The 20,869-nt window shown below is 32.9% G+C and overlaps 1 protein-coding gene across 4 annotated transcripts in view; it reads right to left on the bottom strand.

Moving 5' to 3' along the window:
- The window catches only part of LOC127709180 (tuberin-like), a 57,566-nt gene that overhangs the window by 19,295 nt on the left and 17,402 nt on the right, over positions 1 to 20,869 (bottom strand). For all 4 annotated transcript variants that reach the window (XR_007985538.1, XM_052214546.1, XM_052214547.1 and 1 more), the window contains exons 12-27: positions 16,834 to 16,989; positions 13,848 to 13,951; positions 13,174 to 13,255; positions 12,193 to 12,486; positions 11,771 to 11,899; positions 10,982 to 11,097; positions 7,354 to 7,486; positions 6,707 to 6,832; positions 6,151 to 6,294; positions 5,030 to 5,219; positions 3,295 to 3,388; positions 2,748 to 2,850; positions 2,328 to 2,440; positions 1,951 to 2,106; positions 1,082 to 1,506; positions 806 to 960 (exon numbers count right to left, since the gene is read on the bottom strand). Coding sequence is in view for 3 of the 4 variants with exons in the window: in XM_052214546.1 (XP_052070506.1) it covers positions 806 to 960; positions 1,082 to 1,506; positions 1,951 to 2,106; positions 2,328 to 2,440; positions 2,748 to 2,850; positions 3,295 to 3,388; positions 5,030 to 5,219; positions 6,151 to 6,294; positions 6,707 to 6,832; positions 7,354 to 7,486; positions 10,982 to 11,097; positions 11,771 to 11,899; positions 12,193 to 12,486; positions 13,174 to 13,255; positions 13,848 to 13,951; positions 16,834 to 16,989 (2,520 nt within the window). In the remaining variant the exon portion in view is untranslated. The remainder of the gene's footprint in view (positions 1 to 805; positions 961 to 1,081; positions 1,507 to 1,950; positions 2,107 to 2,327; positions 2,441 to 2,747; positions 2,851 to 3,294; positions 3,389 to 5,029; positions 5,220 to 6,150; positions 6,295 to 6,706; positions 6,833 to 7,353; positions 7,487 to 10,981; positions 11,098 to 11,770; positions 11,900 to 12,192; positions 12,487 to 13,173; positions 13,256 to 13,847; positions 13,952 to 16,833; positions 16,990 to 20,869) is intronic.

Below are 20,869 nucleotides of genomic sequence, written 5' to 3'. Positions count from 1 at the left end.
AAACTATGTTAACCATATAGCATGCTGGATTGAAGCCTGATAACAAATTTCAGGAATCTATTATTCGTAGTTCCTAAGAAAAATGCTAAAGAAATTTAATGGGATGGACGGAACTGACTGGCGGACAGACAGACAGAGGTAAAACAGTATACCCCCTCCTTAACAGCTGGGGCATACTTAACATTAATAAAATCTTTGAGTTTTAACCTTTGTTTGTTGCTAACAATTAAACATTCAGAAGCAAGTAAATCAAATTGAAGATCAGGTCTCTTACTAATATGCGACTAAAAGAAGAAAGTGGTTATAGAACATAGATGACCAAACTTGTAAATATGTAGAGTCAATGTATTAATTCAAACCTGTTGACCTTTTGTTTTCTTTTTTTTCTTTTTCTTGGGTTTGAGTGCTCTGATTGTTCGAAATTGAACAGTAATGGGGTAATTCGAGAACATTGAAAGTGATGGCACCCAAATTCATACTTGATCTGTCTTTGGTTGTAATAAGCATTGTCTACAAGTTATATAACATTTGGCTGAGGAAAGTAAAATAAGTGTATGGAAATCGCAAATTTGCCAATTTTTCCATTTATAAAAGGACCTGTATAAAACAGTGAAAGTGACGCCACCCAAATTCAAACTTGATCTGTGTTCGGTAGTAATAAGCATTGTTCATAACATTTGGTCAAGGCTAACTAAAGTTAGAGAACAGAAACCAATTATCGGAAGTACGTACGGACGGACGTACAGACGGACATACGGATGGACGTACAGACGACAGGGGTATGAAAATTTAGATCTATACACACCTGAAGTGAAGTCATTGATGTTTCATTTTCAATTCTCATCATCCAGCCAATGACACCACTAGGAGATCTGATGTATACTTCTGCCCATCCTGTACACCAACAATTACATTGGTAGTTACTAAACATCCTACCATCTGTTGATTTGTTCATTGACCCTGAAGAAAGTACATATTCAATTTTAATTAAAAAAAAAAGCTTCTATTACAGGACAAGGATAGTATCTGAATAGCTAAATTCAGTTATATCTTTTATTTTAAAACTTTTTTTATATCTTACCACAAAGTATTGACTCTAGATTTTCACTTTCAAATCCTGATTTTGGTGTATGTTCTGTGAGAGATGTCCCAGTTTGTACCCCAACCTCTTGCCCTTCAAGAGCCTCTTCCAAACTCATATCATCATTAAATGAGAGTCTTGATTGGACACCTATGTCATCAATACTTCCTTTGGAATTGTCAATCAAAGATGTGCTCCGCCCTACAAAGGCAGATCTGTGGCGTCGTCTGCCAGGAGTGACTGGTGTCTTCTGTTCAGCTGGCTGACTTTGTGGCTGATAATGTGCCATACACTTATCACAGAGGACTCCCGTGCTGCTATATTTAGTTCCAGCTCCACCACTGGTCGTAATAGTGATTAATTTATTACCAACACTCCATGTTTGTGATTGGCCACCATTTAAAAGAAACTCAGCCACTTGTGACCTGTTAAAAATTGAAAAACAAAAACAAATATGAAACACAAAATGATTTTAACGACTTCTACAATTAAGTGAATATATAGGTTTATGAGTTTACAATGTAAAAGTTCAGGTCAAACAATTTTAATTGGCAGTAAACTGTAGAGTAATAGCAATTTAATACCTTAAGATCCATTTTTTCTTGTGTAAAACATGTTATGATTTTTATGTCCTGTCTATGATAGTTTCAGGTGACTGTTTAGTTTAGGGTAGTTTACTATGAAGTTTTGGTCACATCAACTTGAAACTTATTATGATGTTACTTAAATATTTGTCAAATTAGGGTTTTGACCCAGAGTTAGACCTATGGACACATTCTGTTTGTATAGTTTTGTTCTGTTATCCAAATCTATCCTTTTGAAATACATTTTTATAAAGGACAATAAATTGCATAATTTGTCATTATTACCTCTGTGGTACAGCACTGTAGTTAGCAAATGTATATCTAGACATAATATCAGTACAAGTTTCTGTTAGTTCTTTATGGAAAACTGACATCTTCTCATCAACAGGTGGTGACACAGAACGTTGTGGATTACCTGTACCAGATGATATCCTTCTACGTCTGAAATGTTTTTACAGATATTTGTTAAAAACACATAATTTTCATGTAAATATTCTGAAAGTTTCATGTTATGTAATTAATGAAACTTCAACCATAAAAACACTGGATCTCATCTCATTGGTACCAAAACACAATGTTGAAATTAATGTTTTTTGAATCAGAGTCCAATTAAGTTAAATTATTGGTCTAAATTTTGAATTTTTATGTACAGGTATACTTACGCTTTAAATGCAGGTTCATTATAGGTAGCTGAGCGACCTCTTTCTGATGAATCTTGGTTTAGATGGCTTAATGCATTGTCTTCAAAATGTTTCAGAACATTGGCTTTAAGTCCCTGCAACAAGATATTTGCCATTTAAATAAAACAAACTTCTAAACTTTCAATCAATTATAATGCCATTATTTTCTAGTTATTTGAGGTTATGTTGTCTATGGCTTCAGAAGACATATTGACAAAAAACTTTTGTAAATTGTGCCATGGTCTACAGAAATTTCATTAAAAACATTATTTCATTAGAATCAGTATCAGATGTGTAGGTGATTTTAAATTCAAATAAAAACATTTTATACAGCAAAAGTACTTGACTTATTCAGGTAAAAGCAATAACCCTTTATTCATTTTTTACTGAAAAATTACAAACCTTCTGAATAAATCTAACAAATCCTTTCCTAAATGGCATTCTGCATCTTATAAACCAGATGGCTATAATATGATGAGCCAGCGACACAGTGTAGTGACTAAATCTGAAAAATGGTGATATCATATTCAAATTTATTATTACCATAAACCAACTTATTTTTATGAATATTCTTTTTCACATTGAGCTCTTTCTTGCCTATTAATTTTTGAGATTTTCAAACTTTACTTATTTATTCATATAAGAAAAGAAGTACACCAAGAACAAATAATATGATTTACAACACAGTTTGTCTATCTGAATGAAAACTCTCCTATAAATATTACCACAATTCTTGCATGCACTCAACATTTCCCACCAAAAATTAAAATCAGAAATAATATACATTCTATGTTCCTTCTTAGGTCTTTCCACTTTACAAACAAATAAAAATCATTTTAACTCAAAATTTATATAATTTTGTTATATGTAATATTTTAGGCCAAATTAAGCTGCTCTCCTTTCAAGCCATTCTCAGATTTGTTTTAATTCATGAATCAACCATACTTACTTGAAAGGGTTAGTATAAGGTAAAGCTATGGCAAAGACACTCATGTATTCATCTTCTACAAAGTTGGCATACATCTTTGGTAAACGAACAATACCTACAAAAAATATAAACAAGCAAGACATTGACAAAAGTTTAAAAAAAAATAATAACAAACTGGAAAACCATAAAACTTATTTAAATATATTTCAATGAAATCTAGGCTGATGCAAAACTGCATATTAACCATTTGAAAATAGTTACAACTAGATATCATTGAGATGGGAGCCATCTCTGTGGGCCCCGCTGTGAATAATGTGTGGTAAAAAATTTGTATCTTTATCATTGGACATGGGGTTGTCAAATGAAACCAAAGTTTTTGACCTTGGACTTTGACCTAGGAAGTTGTACATAAATTATGACACACCCTCTGGTGTTGGTTTATATACATATCAAGTATAAAGTTTGAAATCATAACGGTTCTCAAGATATAGAGCGGACACAATCTTTACCATAGGACATGGGGTTGTCAACTAAAACCAAAGTTTTTGACCTTGACCTTTGACCTAGGAAGTTGAACATACATTATGACACACCCTCTGGTGTTAATTAATATACATATCAAGTATAAACTTTGAAATCATAACGGTTCTCAAGATATAGAACGGACACGATCTTTACCATAGGACATGGGGTTGTCAACTAAAACCAAAGTTTTTGACCTTGACTTTTGACCTAGGAAGTTGAACATACATTATGACACACCCTCTGGTGTTGGTTAATATACGTGTCAAGTATAAACTTTGAAATCATAACGGTTCTCTATAGAGCAGACATGATTTGTTATGGACGGACGGACGGACAGCAAACGGACGTACAGACTGATCACTATAGGGCGGCCGCCATTCGGCTGGGCCCTAATAATAATTGAACTAGAAAATAACATGCAAATACAAACCTTATCAAAGTGCTTGTAAGCACTGAAGGGTAAAGATTGCTTTAATTTATCAGTGGGAAGTAAAATTAAACATTGCATTGTAATGACATTGGTTGCAGTTGATTCAACTACAATTATATATATGGATAAAGGTAGATAACTCCAATTTTAAAGATTACTTTAACAATGACATTACTGCACCTTGCACAAGTTATGTAATTTTCTTGACAAGTATAACATAATTTTGTAACTTGAATATCTGAGCATATATTTCATTATAATGGAATTTTATGCAACTGTCATACAAGTGAGAGGTTAAGCTAGCTATAAAAAAAGGTTTAATCCACCATTTTCTACACGAGGAAATGCCTGTACCAAGTAGGAATATGACAGTTGTTTTCCATTCGTTTGATGTGTTTGAGCTTTTGATTTTGCCATTTGATAAGGGACTTATGACTTGATTTTTCCTTGGAGTTCGGTATTTATGTTATTTTACTTTTTTTTTCATTGATAAATTTCAGGAAATGCTCACGGATAGGATGTTTAGAATATTATGATCAATGCACTATATTTAGTGTATCTCAAAAGAAGTGATAAACCTTAAAAGATTTAGATATCAAGTCAGTACCATAGGGTTTTGATAGCAATTCATGCAATCTTTACCAAAAAATATACCAGTATATCTTTTCTTCATTTTCAGAAATGGTTTAGTCTCAACCCTGGAATAGTCCTTTTTAAAGTAACTTACTGGAAAAGAAAGCTAAGACAGGAATAGCCAAATAGACAGTTGCCGAGATCTTGGACAGCTGTAACAGTACTTACTTGAAAGGAAAGCCAAGACAGGAATAGCCATATGGACAGTGGCCGAGATCTTTGACAGCTGTAACAGTACTGATGGTAACAATCTCATCATAACGTCCTGCATCTCTAATGTACAGATTCGCAAGGAATTAGTACATATCTTGGAACATTTAGATACTAATCCAAACTCTAAGCACTTTATAAGCTGTCTCTGAAAATAAAAGATTAATCTGGATGGTAAAAAAATTGAATTTAGCTAACGGGAACTACAAGTAATTTGATAAAAAGTTACTTCAACTTGTTTTAATGGATCATTATTTTATTGAATATACAACACACTCATAATGAACTTTGACCCTATATATTTGTCCATCAGCTGGTTACCTCATGAAATTTATTTTCTGTTACCACGAGTCATTGAAAGGAAATTAATTTCTCCTGAGTGTTTTCCTTATTTGTATGTACAGATGGCATTTCAGTTCCCCCCTCTTCTTCATTCAACACAATAATGTCTCACTATTTCCACATTCGATTTTCAAGTCAGTTCAATTTACATATTGTTATCATAGGTTTGATATGTTTCTATATCTATAGAGTAATTATTTATGTATATATATATATATATATATACATAATTACTCTAAATATCAGCACAACAATGTTAAATCTGCAAATTTAGGGAAGCAAATTTTTGTTCTTCCCTCGCCGGGATTCGAACTCATGCTATTGGGATATTGAGACAACACCGCCTGCACTGTGTCCAGCGCTCTAGACCACTCGGCCACCTAGACTGAACTAAAAATTCAGCTTTCGTTGGCCTAGTGTTACCTTTCCTCATCAGTAGAATCTAGAGTTGTTACACAGTACATGATATATTAGGCATGAAGATGGAATTGATTGCAGATTAGCTAAGTTATCTGTACTAAAGGATCGTATGATGCAGTCACAGAAATAATTACTTGTTTTATTACTAATAACAAATATATGTAGCAGAGACATTGTCATGTGGCTATCCACTTTACATGCATTTGATACCCATATCTTATACATAGAATACAGGCTATTCTATTGCTTGTCATCCACTATCCTTTTTATTTGTATTAAGTCATATAATAATGAGCATTGTGACCAGGAGAACATACCTGTTTATTTTTATCCAGGTAAGAATGATAGGATACTAATGACACTAGTACAGGAAATATAAAAGTGTGGAAGTCTGAACGTGTGAACTTTCCTGGAGGTATACTCTGTAACTTCTCTGGAAACCCTAACTGTCTGTCATTCACCTGTAGACACAAAAAAAATATTACCATTCATAAATCGTTGTTTTTTCGCAAATTGTTAAAGACAAAAACATTGTAAAATATAAAATTAATAAAATGAGTTTGACATGAAATTCTAATTCTACAACATTTTTTAAAATAAATCATTATGATGGCATATCAAGTTGAAAATACTGGTAACAACTTTGAACAGGTACATCATTCATGTTACCTATTCTTGATTATACTAAAGACCTGTTCTGATGAGTTACAGGTAGTTAATGATACTCAATATTTCAGTGCATCAGACCAAGATTTACTGATATATTATGACCAATAAATTACTTAAAAGTCATAAGATCAATGATATTTCGATTTATATAAATGCAAAGTAAAATTACATACAATGTTCATCAACTATGTTAAGTAGACCTACCATAGAACACAACTTTTGACACAGTACATCTACCATGTTACGATTTGTTGATAGCACTAATGATTTGTTCTGTAGTAGCAGTGGTAAGTTGACCAATACACACTCCATTACTTGCCAGTCTTTGTCCTAAACATAATCAGTTAAATATAAGTATATTCTATCCTATGTTTCCTATACTTTCACATTTGTGTAGTTCTATTTTAGGTAGACTGACAATGTTAAACTTAGCATCTGATGGAACATTTATCGAACCACTATTTAAATTTGCTCCTTATTTTATAAATCAGTATCATATGGTTTGATGCAAAGCATTTAATATAATTTATTTCATTTAATCTTTCCTAGCTGTTAATTTCTCATTATCGAATACTAAATGAAATAAATTTCGTGCATCGCTTTTCTGGATTTACATTCGTCAGGTACACTCAAACTTTAACATTTAAAAGCCAGGGATGGGTAAATACGTAGAAACATTTGCTTTATGATAAAATAGGACCTAACAAGAATAGCCAAATTTATCTCAGGTCAACTTTGCCTGAGGGAGTTGGAACTTTAGTTTCTTAATAATTTCTTTTTTATGAAAAGCAAATTTAAATAAGTAAAAGTTATGAATCATGTCTGTAGGAAACAAATATACATAAACTTACATGTTCTAAACAGTCTATGAACATGTTGAAAATTTCATCATAGCTAAGTAATGCAGCTTGGGACCACAGGAAGGCAGCACTACTGGTTTGTTCTGGAGGACTACATGGTTGAAGATCACCTTCATCTTCTTCGCTGTAGATATACAACAAATTCATGTTATATTGATGTTTGTTTAAAATCCTTTTCATGTTATGCCACATTGGCTAGAGGTATAGGGGGAGGGTTGAGATCTCACAAAACATATATAACCCCGCCACATTTTTGCGCCTGTCCCAAGTCAAGAACCTCTGGCCTTTGTTAGTTTTTTTTTATTTTGGCTCATTTACATGGTTCAGAGTTCAGTGTGAAGTCCATTTTCTCTGACCTAGTATACATTATTGTTTAGGGGCAAGCTGAAGCCTGCCTCCGGGTGCGGGATTTTCTCGCTGTGTTGAAGACCCATTGGTGGCCTTGGGCTGTTTTCTGCTCTTTTGTCAGGTTGTTTGTTCTGTCTTTGACGCATCCCTGTTTTCATTCTCAATTTTATATGATATGATACATAGATCATAACCATAGTTGGATATAGATGAGAATGCTCTCAATGTTAAATATATCAAGCAAATTTTGAAATTTCTTACTATAAGTTTTATTTAAAGACTCCTACTATTTTGTGTGTATCCCTGCCTGGAACCATTTAATTAACCATCGACATGACCCACAAAAAATGTTGTTTGACATGTGACCTTGTTATAATATTAAATATTAAAAGGCAGGAAAATGTAAATACAAATAAACAGGTCAGCACACGTAACAGTATAATGTTATTAATTTAGTTCTAATTGATTTCATTTCCTAGATTACAGCTCTTCTATAAAAGCATGCAAAGCAAACCTTTAATCAACTTGCTTGCTATGTTTGCTTGGATGTTTGCAAACAATAGGTAGGTGGAGTTTCAGTCTGTTTTGTATATACTGAAATTTGATTAGACAATAATAAAATGCTCCGCTGGGGCGCAGCTTGATACGACCGCAGAGGTCGAACCCTGAACAGTTGGGGCAAGTATGGACACAACATTCAAGCTTGATACAGCACTGAATTTGGATTGTAATTAAATATTTGACACAGCATAGGTTTCTCACACAGAATGAATGTGGTCTAAGAACTTAGAAATTTTTAATTTACCTATTCAAACCATATCATTATTATTTGCTTTTATATATAAATCAGATATAACCAATTTAAAATGGAAAATTTTAAAGAAAAAAAAGGGAAAAAAAAATCACCCCCCCCCCAAATTTTTTGAACCCCCTTATGATTCATCACCCCAAACTCAATCCCAGCCTTCCCTTTGTGGTATGGTACCTTGAAGTACAATTTCAGAGAGATCCGTACACTTGAACACAAGTTATTGTCTGGAAACTAGAAAAATGCTTGTTTTTTGGCCCCTTTTTGGCCCCAAATTCCTAAACGTTTAGGGCAATTACCCCCAAACTCAAACCCAGCTTTCCCTTAGTGATATGGAACCTTGCAGTACAATTTCATAAAGATCCATACACTTACACACAAGTTATTGTCCTGAAACTGGAAAAATGCTTGTTTTTTTGCCCCTTTATGGCCCCTAATTCCTAAAATTTTGAGGGAATTACCCCCAAAATCAATCCCAGCCTTCCATTTGTGGTATGGTAACTTGCAGTACAATTTCAGAGAGATCCATACACTTAAACACAAGTTATTGTCTGGAAACTAGAAAAATGCTATTTTTTTGCCCCTTTTTGGCCCCTTATTCCTAAACGTTTTGGGCAATTACCCCCAAACTCAATTCCAGCTTTCCCTTTGTGGTATGGAACCTTGTAGTACAATTTCATAAAGATCCATACACTTACACACAACACACAAGTTTTTGTCATGAAACTAGAAAAATGCTTGTTTTTTGCCCCTTTTTGGCCCCTTATTCCTAAAATTTGGAGGCAATTACCCCCAAAATCAATCCCAGCATTCCCTTTGAAATATGGAACCTTGTGGTACAATGTCAGAGAGATCCATACACTAACACACAAGTTATTGTCATGAAACTAGAAAAATGCTTGTTTTTTGCCCCTTTTTGGCCCCTAATTCCTAAAATTTGGAGGCAATTACCCCCAAAATCAATCCCAGCATTCCCTTTGTGATATGGAACCTTGTGGTACAATGTCAGAGAGATCCATACACTAACACACAAGTTATGTCTGGGAGTTACAAAAATGCTTATTTTTGGCCCCTTTTTGGCCCCTTATTCCTTAACTGTTGGTACCATAACCCCCAAAATCAATCCCAACCTTTCTTTTGTGGTATTGAACCTTATGGTAAAATTTCATAGAGATCCATCCACTTAAACTAAAGTTAGAGTGCGAAAACCAATGTGTCTTCGGACGACGACGACACCAACGTCCTACCAATATACGACCACAAAAATTTTTTTGCGGTCGTATAAAAATTGACATGCAATGAAGTTAATGTTTATTGTCCAATCAAATTCCAGTATATAGTAAACAGACTAAAACAGACTACCTACCTTTTGTTTTACAAACATCCAAACAAACATAGCAAGCAAGTTAATCAAAGGTTTGCTTTGCATGCTTTTATAGAAGAGCTGTAAAACATATAAATTAAATGCCTGTATAAGACTGATTTTCTGCAGGTTGAACCAACCAATGAAATCAGTCTTCCTGTTGCTGCCCTCCATAGTTTCACTTTTTCTGCTGACATTTGTTCATCACTGGACATGCTTAGCACATGTTCAGTCCATCTCCAACAAAGGGTCAAATTAAAGGTTACCTGTCCATTTAAACTTTTGTAAGTTTCTTTTGTCTCATCTAATATATATAATAGCTATTGTTCTCTGTGGAGTTTATCCAATGGAACCTTTAAATTTTTTCTAAGAGAAATCCATCACTCAATGATTAATTTACCTGAACAAAAAATTTAACTTTCAATGATGAAAATACATGTAGCAATACTAAATAAGGACACACAAAACTGCACTTGATGTTGAATTCATGATTAAATCAGTGTTTATATTAAACAGATTGAAAATCTATTATTAATATTGGATAAATACAACATCACATGCAGTTTTGTGAGTTGAATCATGTATTTTCATCTCCTTAGAAGATCATTTTTTTCTTCAGGTAAATTAATCAATGAGTGATGGATTTCTCTTAGAAGAAATTTAAAGGTCCCAGTGAATAAACCACACAGAGAACAATAGATATTGTATTTATTCAATCGGACAAGTGAACTGACAAAAGTTTAAATACCTTGACCAAGACGAGATGACTCTGTGGAAAACTTTCATTTGGTTCGCAATAATGTTTGTTAACAAAAATAATCATACTTTAATTTTCTGTCTCAATCATAGCTAGTGCCACTTTAATCCTAGGAATTTAATAAAACTTTATAAAACATATCCTCTTCAACTGTTTCCATTCTTATACATCCTTGGCTTTCAAATATTTGGCTTTGAGCATTCCTGCTGAAGGTAAATCCAGCAAAGTGCTTTGGATGCATGAAATTTATAAAGTGTTGTTTTCAGTTTTTATTGTTTATAATTTTCAAAACGGGAGAAATTACTGACAACAGAGAATCTTTAAAATTGAAATAACTAATTACCTGGTTTGGCACACAATATAGGGACTAAATATAAATTGATTGTCTTCTTGACTTTTATCAATAAATCCTAATCTATGTAAACTGTCACATCTTAATAGCAAAAATGATTCTAATATCTGAAATTATAAATGATAATTGGTAACTATAACATATTATAAAAGATAATTTGTAACTATAACATACAGTAATTTGCACATATGTTCTATTTTAAACTACAATAAATATATAAGCAAACTAATAACTAAATGAAGTACTTATTACAAGATCAATCCATTTTGTTGAATTCTAAGATTATCCCCCTGAAGTACAGCATCACTAAAAGAAATGTACATTTTTAGCCAATGATGTGCTAGAGTTACTTCACTTTCTGATATTTATAATTCTCTTTTTTATCAAGTAATGTAATAGATAACTGTGTATGCAAGTAGATGATTATGGAATTTAAGAGTAATTTGATTTTTGATTTTTTTGGTGTTTTAACGCCACTTTTAAGCACCGCTTTTGGGCTATTTCGTTGCGGCCAGTTTTTATTGGTGGAGGAAGCCGGAGTGCCCGGAGAAAACCACCGACCTTCGATAGAAAAACTGACAATCGTAGTCAATTAAGATTGGAGTCGAGTGCACCTGCACGAGTGGGGTTCGAACTCACAACCTCAGTGTTGACTGTCTAGTGATTACAGTAGTAACTACTTAGACCACTCGGCCACCAAGGCCCCTATATTTTAAGAGTAAGTTGTTATATAAAAACATAATACTGTTATTTATTATCTTTTTCTTCAATTAAACTTACAGCTTTCCTAACAGTAGCAGCGGCATAACTGACATACTCTTTAGGTGAAGAATACTGGTTTTTCATATGAGTGATCAACAATTCATACAACTTCAAACACTGGTTTGATGGCCGTGTGTATAACTTTGTCTGCAACCAAGAAAATAAAAATATCACTTAAAAGAGTTAGAACAAGTAAAAACTGTTTTAAATGTCATAATTCTGCCAACCTAAATCTTAACTGAAAATTAGTGAAACTCTTAATATATTCAATTCAAAAGTAATTAATATTAACTGATAAATATTTTTTTCAATAAGGAGCTGCATAAAATGTATATTCCTCATTTTGCCAAAAAATAAAATAATAATAATCACATGGCAAAAGCTTTTCAAGAACAAAAAAATACTGTTTTATTATATCAAACAGATTATGATTATCTTACTTTAAATAAATCTACTAATCCTAATAATGATGTTTTAATGTCCACCAGGTGGCTCTCTTCCAGTTTCTGTAACATATCACTGCCGTCCATCCCTGGATGTGGTGAAGTTAGGTAGGCTACCATTGGTCTTGTTATTAACTTGTCAAGGAGTCCTATTATATCAGCAAAACAAGCAGGACTACAACTCTGTGCCAGACATATCAATATGTCTGCTGCAACCTTTCTAACTACAGGGTCTTTGTCAGTTTCAATATGGCTGAGATGTGGCAGCACAACATTGTTGATCAAATCATCCTAAAAGTACATCAAATCTCTCTTCATTATTATATACTTCAACTGATTCTTTTAAACTGTGAATATATACTATACAGAATGTCCTTTAACACTTATACGAACAGTCCATAGACACTAGTACAAACAGTTTTGTTGGTTAAGTACATTGGGGTTCTTTACTGGTTGAAATTCTTGTTAAAAATCAGAAAACCTTTAGAATAACTTTAAAAGAAAATAAAAGGCCATATTTGCAAATGTTTGGTCAATAATGACAAAAACAATAGTAGTGATAAATGATTACTGAAATAAACAGTCACAAAAAAATCGAAGCATTATTTTAGGGTCAATATCACCAATTTTATGTCCATACATCAATCTTACAGTACACATATTGGAAATAATCTTTTTCACTTTACAATGATAAGCGGTATTTTGAAGATTTTTTTATCTATACTTGTGAGTTTTTTGTCATCCATTTAACACTGCTGTATTCAGTATTACTGTAAGTGATATTAATATTATATTATTATTGTTTAGGTATTTTGATATTAAGAAATCTTTTATCCTCAACTGTAATGGGCCTTTTAAGCTCACCATTAAAGACACTGCAGTGAGCTCTTACTGTTAGCTCTTATACAATAAATTGTGTGATGTATTACCCCATATCTTTTCATTGCTATTCTTATAAATAATTAAATTAAGTCATACCTCATGCATATGTTTATTGACACTGAGTGTAAAGGACAAAATGTTCAATGCTTTCACTCGTATCACTGTCCTGTGTTCATGTCTGAAAAAGATGGAATTTATTATAACATTACAAATATATGATCAAACTTACTGATGAAGTTACAGTTTTACAATTTTGGTATTAACCTTTAACAAAAAACAATAAATTTATAGACATAATTTTTTTTTAGACAATTAACTTTTATTTTTATACTGTACAAGACATATTTCCTGGTATTTATCAAGTCATAATAATAAAAGATTATTAATTATGCAAATAAACTGGATTATAGCTATTTTACGAATTTTTCCTTTGGTCTTGCTGACTGATAATTTCCTTTCTCAGCGGAGTCGAGTGATATGAAAATTATCGCTAGAAACTAAGGGAACACGTGCCGTTGTCAAGGAAATTAACAACGTCTTCATAGGTAAAATAGCAATAAACAGATTATCATTGGTCATCTCAACTCTATCGCTTTTCTCAATTTCACAGTACCGGCTCAAGCGAGAAAATCAATCTCGTTGAGATAACCAACAATAATCTATAACTATTTTTAAAAGTAAGATATTGTAAATGTCTATCAGAGAATATGCTTGAAAATATCATACCAAGAACTTATCTAAAACCTAACATTTTTATGGATTACCGGTACCTGAAATATTTGTCCAATAATTGGTACATGTTAGATAACCAGTTCTCCTTTCCTGGGTGGATTTGCTGAGCATCATAATCAATTAACATTAAAACTGAACTTTCCTGTAATTAAAAAAAACCAATAATAATGTAAATCTTTATAAACACAAAGCAGCTCTTTAAAGGACATTTGCCTTTACAATTTTGTGTGATTTAATAAAAGGCTTCAACAAAATACAATTGGGAACACATACAAACTGATTTTTATAGTTTGTTCTTATGTTGTGCTGTTACACCACTGTCCCAGGTAAGGGGAGGGTTGAGCGCTCACAAACATGTTTAACCCTGCCACATTCTTTGTGTGCTTGTCCCAAGTCTGGAGCCTGTAGTTCAGTGGTTGTTGTTGGTTCATGTCTGTCATATTTGTTTTTCGTAAATTGTTTTGTTATAAATTAGGCTGTTAGTTTTCTCAATTGAATTGTTTCATATTTTTCATGTAAGGGCCTTTTATAGCCATCTATACTGCATGTGTTTTTCTCATTGTTGAAGGCTGTACGGTTGCCTATAAATGCTTACATCCACTTTATTTGAACTTTGGTGGATAGTTGTCTCATTGGCAATTATACCACATCTTCTTATTTTTATGTTGATACCTGTCATGTGACAAGCAAGGGTAGGGGAAATCATGTATCTGTTGATTTATTTTTCTAGCATGATACACAGCTGAAGTCTTATATCTGGTGATAATTTTCTTGTTATTGCATCAACAAGTGAATACCTGTGAACTTTTTAATATATGATGAAACAACAAGATGAAATGTTAATTATTGACCACTAATGATACCCTTGCTATAAGTATTGTTCAACAGGAAATAGATGAGTGAAAGAAAGTTAAAAGACATAATACAGTATAGTAGGCTCACATGACAAATTACAGGATCCGAGATTTGTAGTTTCTGAGAAAAATGAGAAGAAATATCATATATGGCCATTTATGTAGGAATATATAAGTATTTTGTTTACAGGAAGTAAATGAGCAATGGATGGGAAACACATCACATGTAATAGCATACTCACATGAATGCTTAATACACAATTTCAGGAAGCTGTGATTTGTAGTTCCTGAGGAAAATGTGACGGAAATTTCACAGGGCAGACCGAGGGACAGACACATGGACAGAAAGACAGATATAAATCAGTAAACACTCATCCTTAGCAACAGCTGTCAATGTCCCATCAAAAGTCAAGTTCCTTCTTAGTCATTCCAACTGTAAATCTTAATCTAGACAGATTCCATATTATGACTGATTTGTGATTGTCAAATCAGGTATAAACTTTACGCAAATTACTTTGGAATAAATTACCTTATATTGTTATGGTTTAGAGGTAGGCTGTACGTTTGTACGTACAACTTTTTCTGGCTACTCAGTATACACTCACTTCTACTTTCACGTTCGTCGTTTACTGTTAGCCAACAGGTATACAAAGACATTTGATGAACATAACAAATACTTTTATTGTTATTGCATGTAAATTTTGTTGAATAATGATATAGAGTTCGTCTTCACTGTTTGACCAGGGAGGGTCCCATGACTGAAAGACAGTTCCCAACTTCTGTTTACCCTTATTTCACATATTCCCGCTTTATTACCTTTTTATTTTATTTGCGTAAGACCAGAATATTGTAACTGGGGCCCATGCATGCTCAGAGAAAGCTTAGTTAAGTCCTGTTTGTCCATTATCCGACTTGACAGAATGACAACATTCGCAATTGCCGCCATTGCATCAGCAAGTTTATTGATGTCAGTAACCTCATGACCTGAGATCAACATCAAATCAGCATTACAAAATTTGCCCACATTCACCATAGAGGCACCAGACTTTTGTCGGACAATTGTATAAAAGCAAGTGCATATCAGTTTTGAAAGAGACTGCAGCCCGCTACCAGGATGTTATCTATGATATCCAGGAAATTACCAGAGCAAACCAAATATACGCAACAGTCGATGCAACCATAAAGTACACATACCTGTGATATTGTATGCATCCCTGTTGGATAAATGGAACAAACCAAGGTTGACCTAGATGTTTTACTACATTTACTACGATGTTGAAAAACGATTAATGTACCATAAAGAGGGGTCTCTGTATATTTTATAAGTGTAATAACTAAAGTACTATGGCGGGTTTTTATGTGATTTATACTTTGAACAAGAATGTGTCCATAGTACATGGATGCCCCACTCGCAATATCATTTTCTATGTTCAGTGAACCGTGAAATTGGGGTCAAAACTCTAATTTTGCATTAAAATTAGAAAAGATCATATCATAGTAAACATGTGTACTAAGTTTCAAGTTAATTGGACTTCAACTATATCAAAAACTACCTTGACCAAAAACTTTAACCTGAAGCTAGACAGACAGACTAAAGGACAGACGAACGTTCGGAAGGACGGACGGACGAACAGACCAAAAAACATAATGCTCCTAGGTGGAGCATAAAAATATTTAATGATTTGTATATTATAAATTGTAAAGTTTAATTCAATCTTGTTATCTGTTGTTCATGTAATAAATAAGTCAAAGTATCAGAGCTACCATATTTAAACCAGTGCCTTAGCTATTTTGCAACATGCTACGCTACCATTGCCTTGACTATTTAGCCAGCTTCACTACGAGTATTACTTAGTTTGTAACCTGCATAAATACTTTTTTTAATTATGGGACATACCTACCCGTCCCATAACAGTATATAGCTAATACATTTATTTACTGTTACATTTAATAACAGGAACATTTAATTACTGTTAATTCAGAAATCATTGCATGTATTTATAATTGTTATTGTAATTGTTGAAAAATGAACACAAATGCTAGATTAGTTCATTTGACTTCAGCAAATGGTACATACAAATAATGCACCCAGAATTTTAAAATACGAGTTTAATTATTGTGATAATAACCCTGTTAAATTTTCATACAAAATTTATGAGGAAATACTTACTGGTCTTTTAGTAGAACATAACTCTATGATTTTAAAGAATCTGGATACACAACCACTATAATGACCATGTGCATACAGTTCCTCAATTGTTGTTAAGATTTCGTGCAAATTTGCAACCATCTGTGTAAACCCTTGCTGTGTTGTTTGGACTGGAGTCTAAATGGAAAAGAATTTTTTCTCATAATTTCTACAGTACAATCGCTATATGAGAGTAGTAAACTCTATGATTCCATGATTTTTACTACAGTTAAATGCCTTTAACTGATTTATTGGTAGGACCCTTTGGCCTACTAAAAGTTATAAATACAATTTAATATCCATTGCAAATATAACAAAAGTGCACACGCTGAAATGTCTCGCCTGCTTTACTGACCTTTGATTTTATGTTGATAGTCCTAAATATAAAGCTTTACTACGAGTATCACATGTTAACATGATCCGAGAAAATGAGGTCAAGGTTAGATAAACCAAACTGGAAATACATGTACACCTTACAATCATTCTATTCACCAAATATAGTTGACCTAATACTTATAGTTTCTAAGAATCAAACTTAACCAGGAAAACTTAACATTGACCAATGAACCATGAAAACGAGGTCAAGGGCAGATGAACCATGCCTAACAGACATGTATACCTACAATCAATCTATTCATTAAATATAGTTTGACATATTGTTTATAGTATCTAAGAAACAAACTTAACTATGAAAACTTAACATTGACCAATGAACCATAAAAATGAGGTCAAGGTCAGATGATACCTGCAAGACAGACATATACATCTTACAATCATTCCATACACTAAATATAGTTGACCTATTGCTTATAGTATCTAAGAAACAAACAACTATGAAAACTTAACATTGACCAATGAACCATAAAAATGAGGTCAAGGTCAGATGATACCTGCCAACAGAAATATACACCTTACAATCATTCCATACACCAAATATAGTTGACCTATTGCTTATAGTTTAAGAAAAACAGATCAAAACACAAAAACTTAACAATGAGCAATGAACCGTGAAAATGAGGTCAAGGTCAAATAAAACCTGCCAGAATGACATGTTCATCATAAAATATTTGCACACACCAAATATAGTTGACCTATTGCATATAGATTAAGAAAAACAGACAAAAACACAACTTAACTTTAACCACTGAACCATGAAAATGAGGTCAAGGTCAGCTGACATCTGCCAGTTGGACATGTACACCTTACAATCATGCCATACACCAAATATAGTAGACCAATTGCTTATAGTATCTGATATATGGACTTGACCATGAAAACTTAACCTTGTTCATTGATACATGAAATGAGGTCAAGGTCAGATGAAAACTGTCTGACAGGCATGAGAACCTTGCAAGGTACGCACATTCTAAATATAGTTTACCTATTACTCATAATAAGAGAGAAATTAACATTACAAAAAATATGAACTTTTTTTTCAAGTAGCCACTGAACCATGAAAATAAGGTCAAGGACAATGGACACATGACAGACAGAAACTTCATAACATAAGGCATCTATAAACAAAGTATGAAGCATCCAGGTCTTCCACCTTCTAAAATATAAAGCTTTTAAAGTAGTTAGTTAACGAAGCCGCCGGATCACTATCCCTATGTCGAGCTTTCTGCAACAGAAGTCGCAGGCTCGACAAAAATTCAGATACAAAACACTGTTATGTTAATATGTAAAAAGAATTCACATTCCAAATAATATTGTTGACTTGTATAGTTACTGATCTGACAGCAGAACTAATTTAGAAGGTAAAGAAATTTCTCAGGTATTATGAACGTTCACATATAAAATTGATGTGCAGTCTAGCAATCCAGTCTCTACACGTACAATAACTTTCTCCCCAGAATACCATAATATTCATCATCACAGCATAATTAATTCTAGTTCAAAGAAAAATGATTGCTTTTATTGCAACAGTGAAAGACATTTGTCCATTTAAAAAAGTCTCATTACAGAATATGTATACTGGCATTCAATATCTTCTTTCTTGAACTGTTGATAACAATGCTAGATATTATCTTGATTTTACTGTTATGTGTGAGCTATTTAGTTCATTATTCAAAATCTTTCCAGCAACTGTCAAGATGAATAAACTGTCGACACAGAGATACATCTTGCCTGTCAGCAGAAAATTGGAAGAAAAAACAATCTGATGGGCAACATTGCTAATTAATTCAAAGTCACTGGACCATGACCGAAATAGTTGTCAAACTGATATGTACTGATAGTAATGCAACTTTATAGAAAATATCATTGATCTATCACAAGTAGTTCCTATCAAACTAACTTAAGAAGAAAACTTAACAACTGTTGATGTCGCCATACATTACTGCCGGAAATGCAACACATATACCTTGCTTTTCGCTTCCGCAAATTTCTTTGCAGGCGAGATAAAAAACAGTAATAAAAGAATTGTTCCTTTTGCACATTGGTTATTTCTCAGTATTTCATTGGTAGTCCATCCTCTGTCTATATAAATCTGAAGCACACTCATATCTCATATAAGATAAGCTGAATATTTTTACAATTTGTTAGATATGTTTAAACTCTAGGAGCATGCTCAGACAATTTAATTTAAACTGATCATAGACAGATCATTGTATGGAGTCTACTTAGTCTCTACACAAACAATGAACATCTTAACACGACAACATGTCATCACTGCATGCTTATCTATCCATAGATTAATTGATTGGTTGTTGGTGTTTAAAGCCACTTTCGGCACCCTTGGCTATATCATGGCGAAGAGTTTCTACTGACAAGCCTTTATAACCTGAGAGAATCACCAACCTCCACTCATCCTTAGCAACAGCTGTCAATGTCCCATCAAAAGTCATGTCCCTTCTTAGTCATTATGACTTGTTTGTGATTGTCAAATCAGGTATTAACTATACTCAAATTCCTTTGAAATTTCTGTAGATAGTGAAATAAAGTAGCTTATGTAAAGCTAAGAGCATGCTCAGACAATTTAAGTGCTTTAAACTGATCATAAACAGATCATTGTATGGAGTCTACTTAGTCTCTACACAAACAATGAACATCTTAACACGACGATATGTCATCACTGCATGCTAATCTTTCCAGTTAATTGATCATAGATTAATTGATTGGTTATTAAGTGTTTAATGCAGTGTTCAACAACCTTGGCTATATCATGGTGATCAGTTTCTATTTGTTGAGGAAGCCTTATTACCCTGAGAGAACCACAACCTTATGTAGGAAACTGGCAATCATAGTCAATTAAGATCGGAGTGTTCATTGGGTATATGAAAAAAACAAAGTATCGTCATACAGAAAATTACTTCTAAGTTTACACAGTACAATTCATCAAGTTTAGTCACATGTTACAACACATTCCATGATTAATTGATCTTATAAAATTTTTAAAGTATCAACAAATAGGAAGTGACTACCTGGCAGATCTAAAATCACTAATATGGTACAACTCATCAAAATAAAGTTCCAATTCCAAATATTAAATCAATCATTAATACCAAAGTTGTGTAATCTGTTACAAAATTCATGGATTGCCATCTAATTGAAGTATATCCCACATCCATACCATACCTATATCATTTTTAAAACTTGGCTTTATCATTCTTACTTGCTCAGAGAAAAGCAACATTATTGATCACAGATATATCATTGACTGGAATCTCACTTGGAGACTCTACAAGAATATGATACATCTAACTTTTTCAACCTCTAATCATTGCAGTAAGAAAGATTTGGATTTTCAAAAGATAATCAAAAGTATGAAATGCCACTGCAATTGACAAAATCTAGTATGCATGCTCCTTAAAATCAGTAAATAACTTTAAAATGTATATTATTTCATTGGAAATTATTATAAAAAAAATGGTGAAAATTTATATGACCTAAACAAGAAATCCAAGGTTAATCCCTGATTTCCATGCCTAATATAGCAAAAAATTTACATATTTAGGTGATTCACTTGTTTTAATATTGTGGTGGCTCAAATAACAGTATAGATTTTTACTCACAGAGG

Source organism: Mytilus californianus, unplaced genomic scaffold (assembly GCF_021869535.1).
Source record: "Mytilus californianus isolate M0D057914Y unplaced genomic scaffold, xbMytCali1.0.p SCAF_7, whole genome shotgun sequence".
Classification (NCBI taxonomy): domain Eukaryota; kingdom Metazoa; phylum Mollusca; class Bivalvia; order Mytilida; family Mytilidae; genus Mytilus; species Mytilus californianus.
Note: the sequence above shows the minus strand (reverse complement) of the source record. Positions and strands in the feature narration are given on the sequence as shown.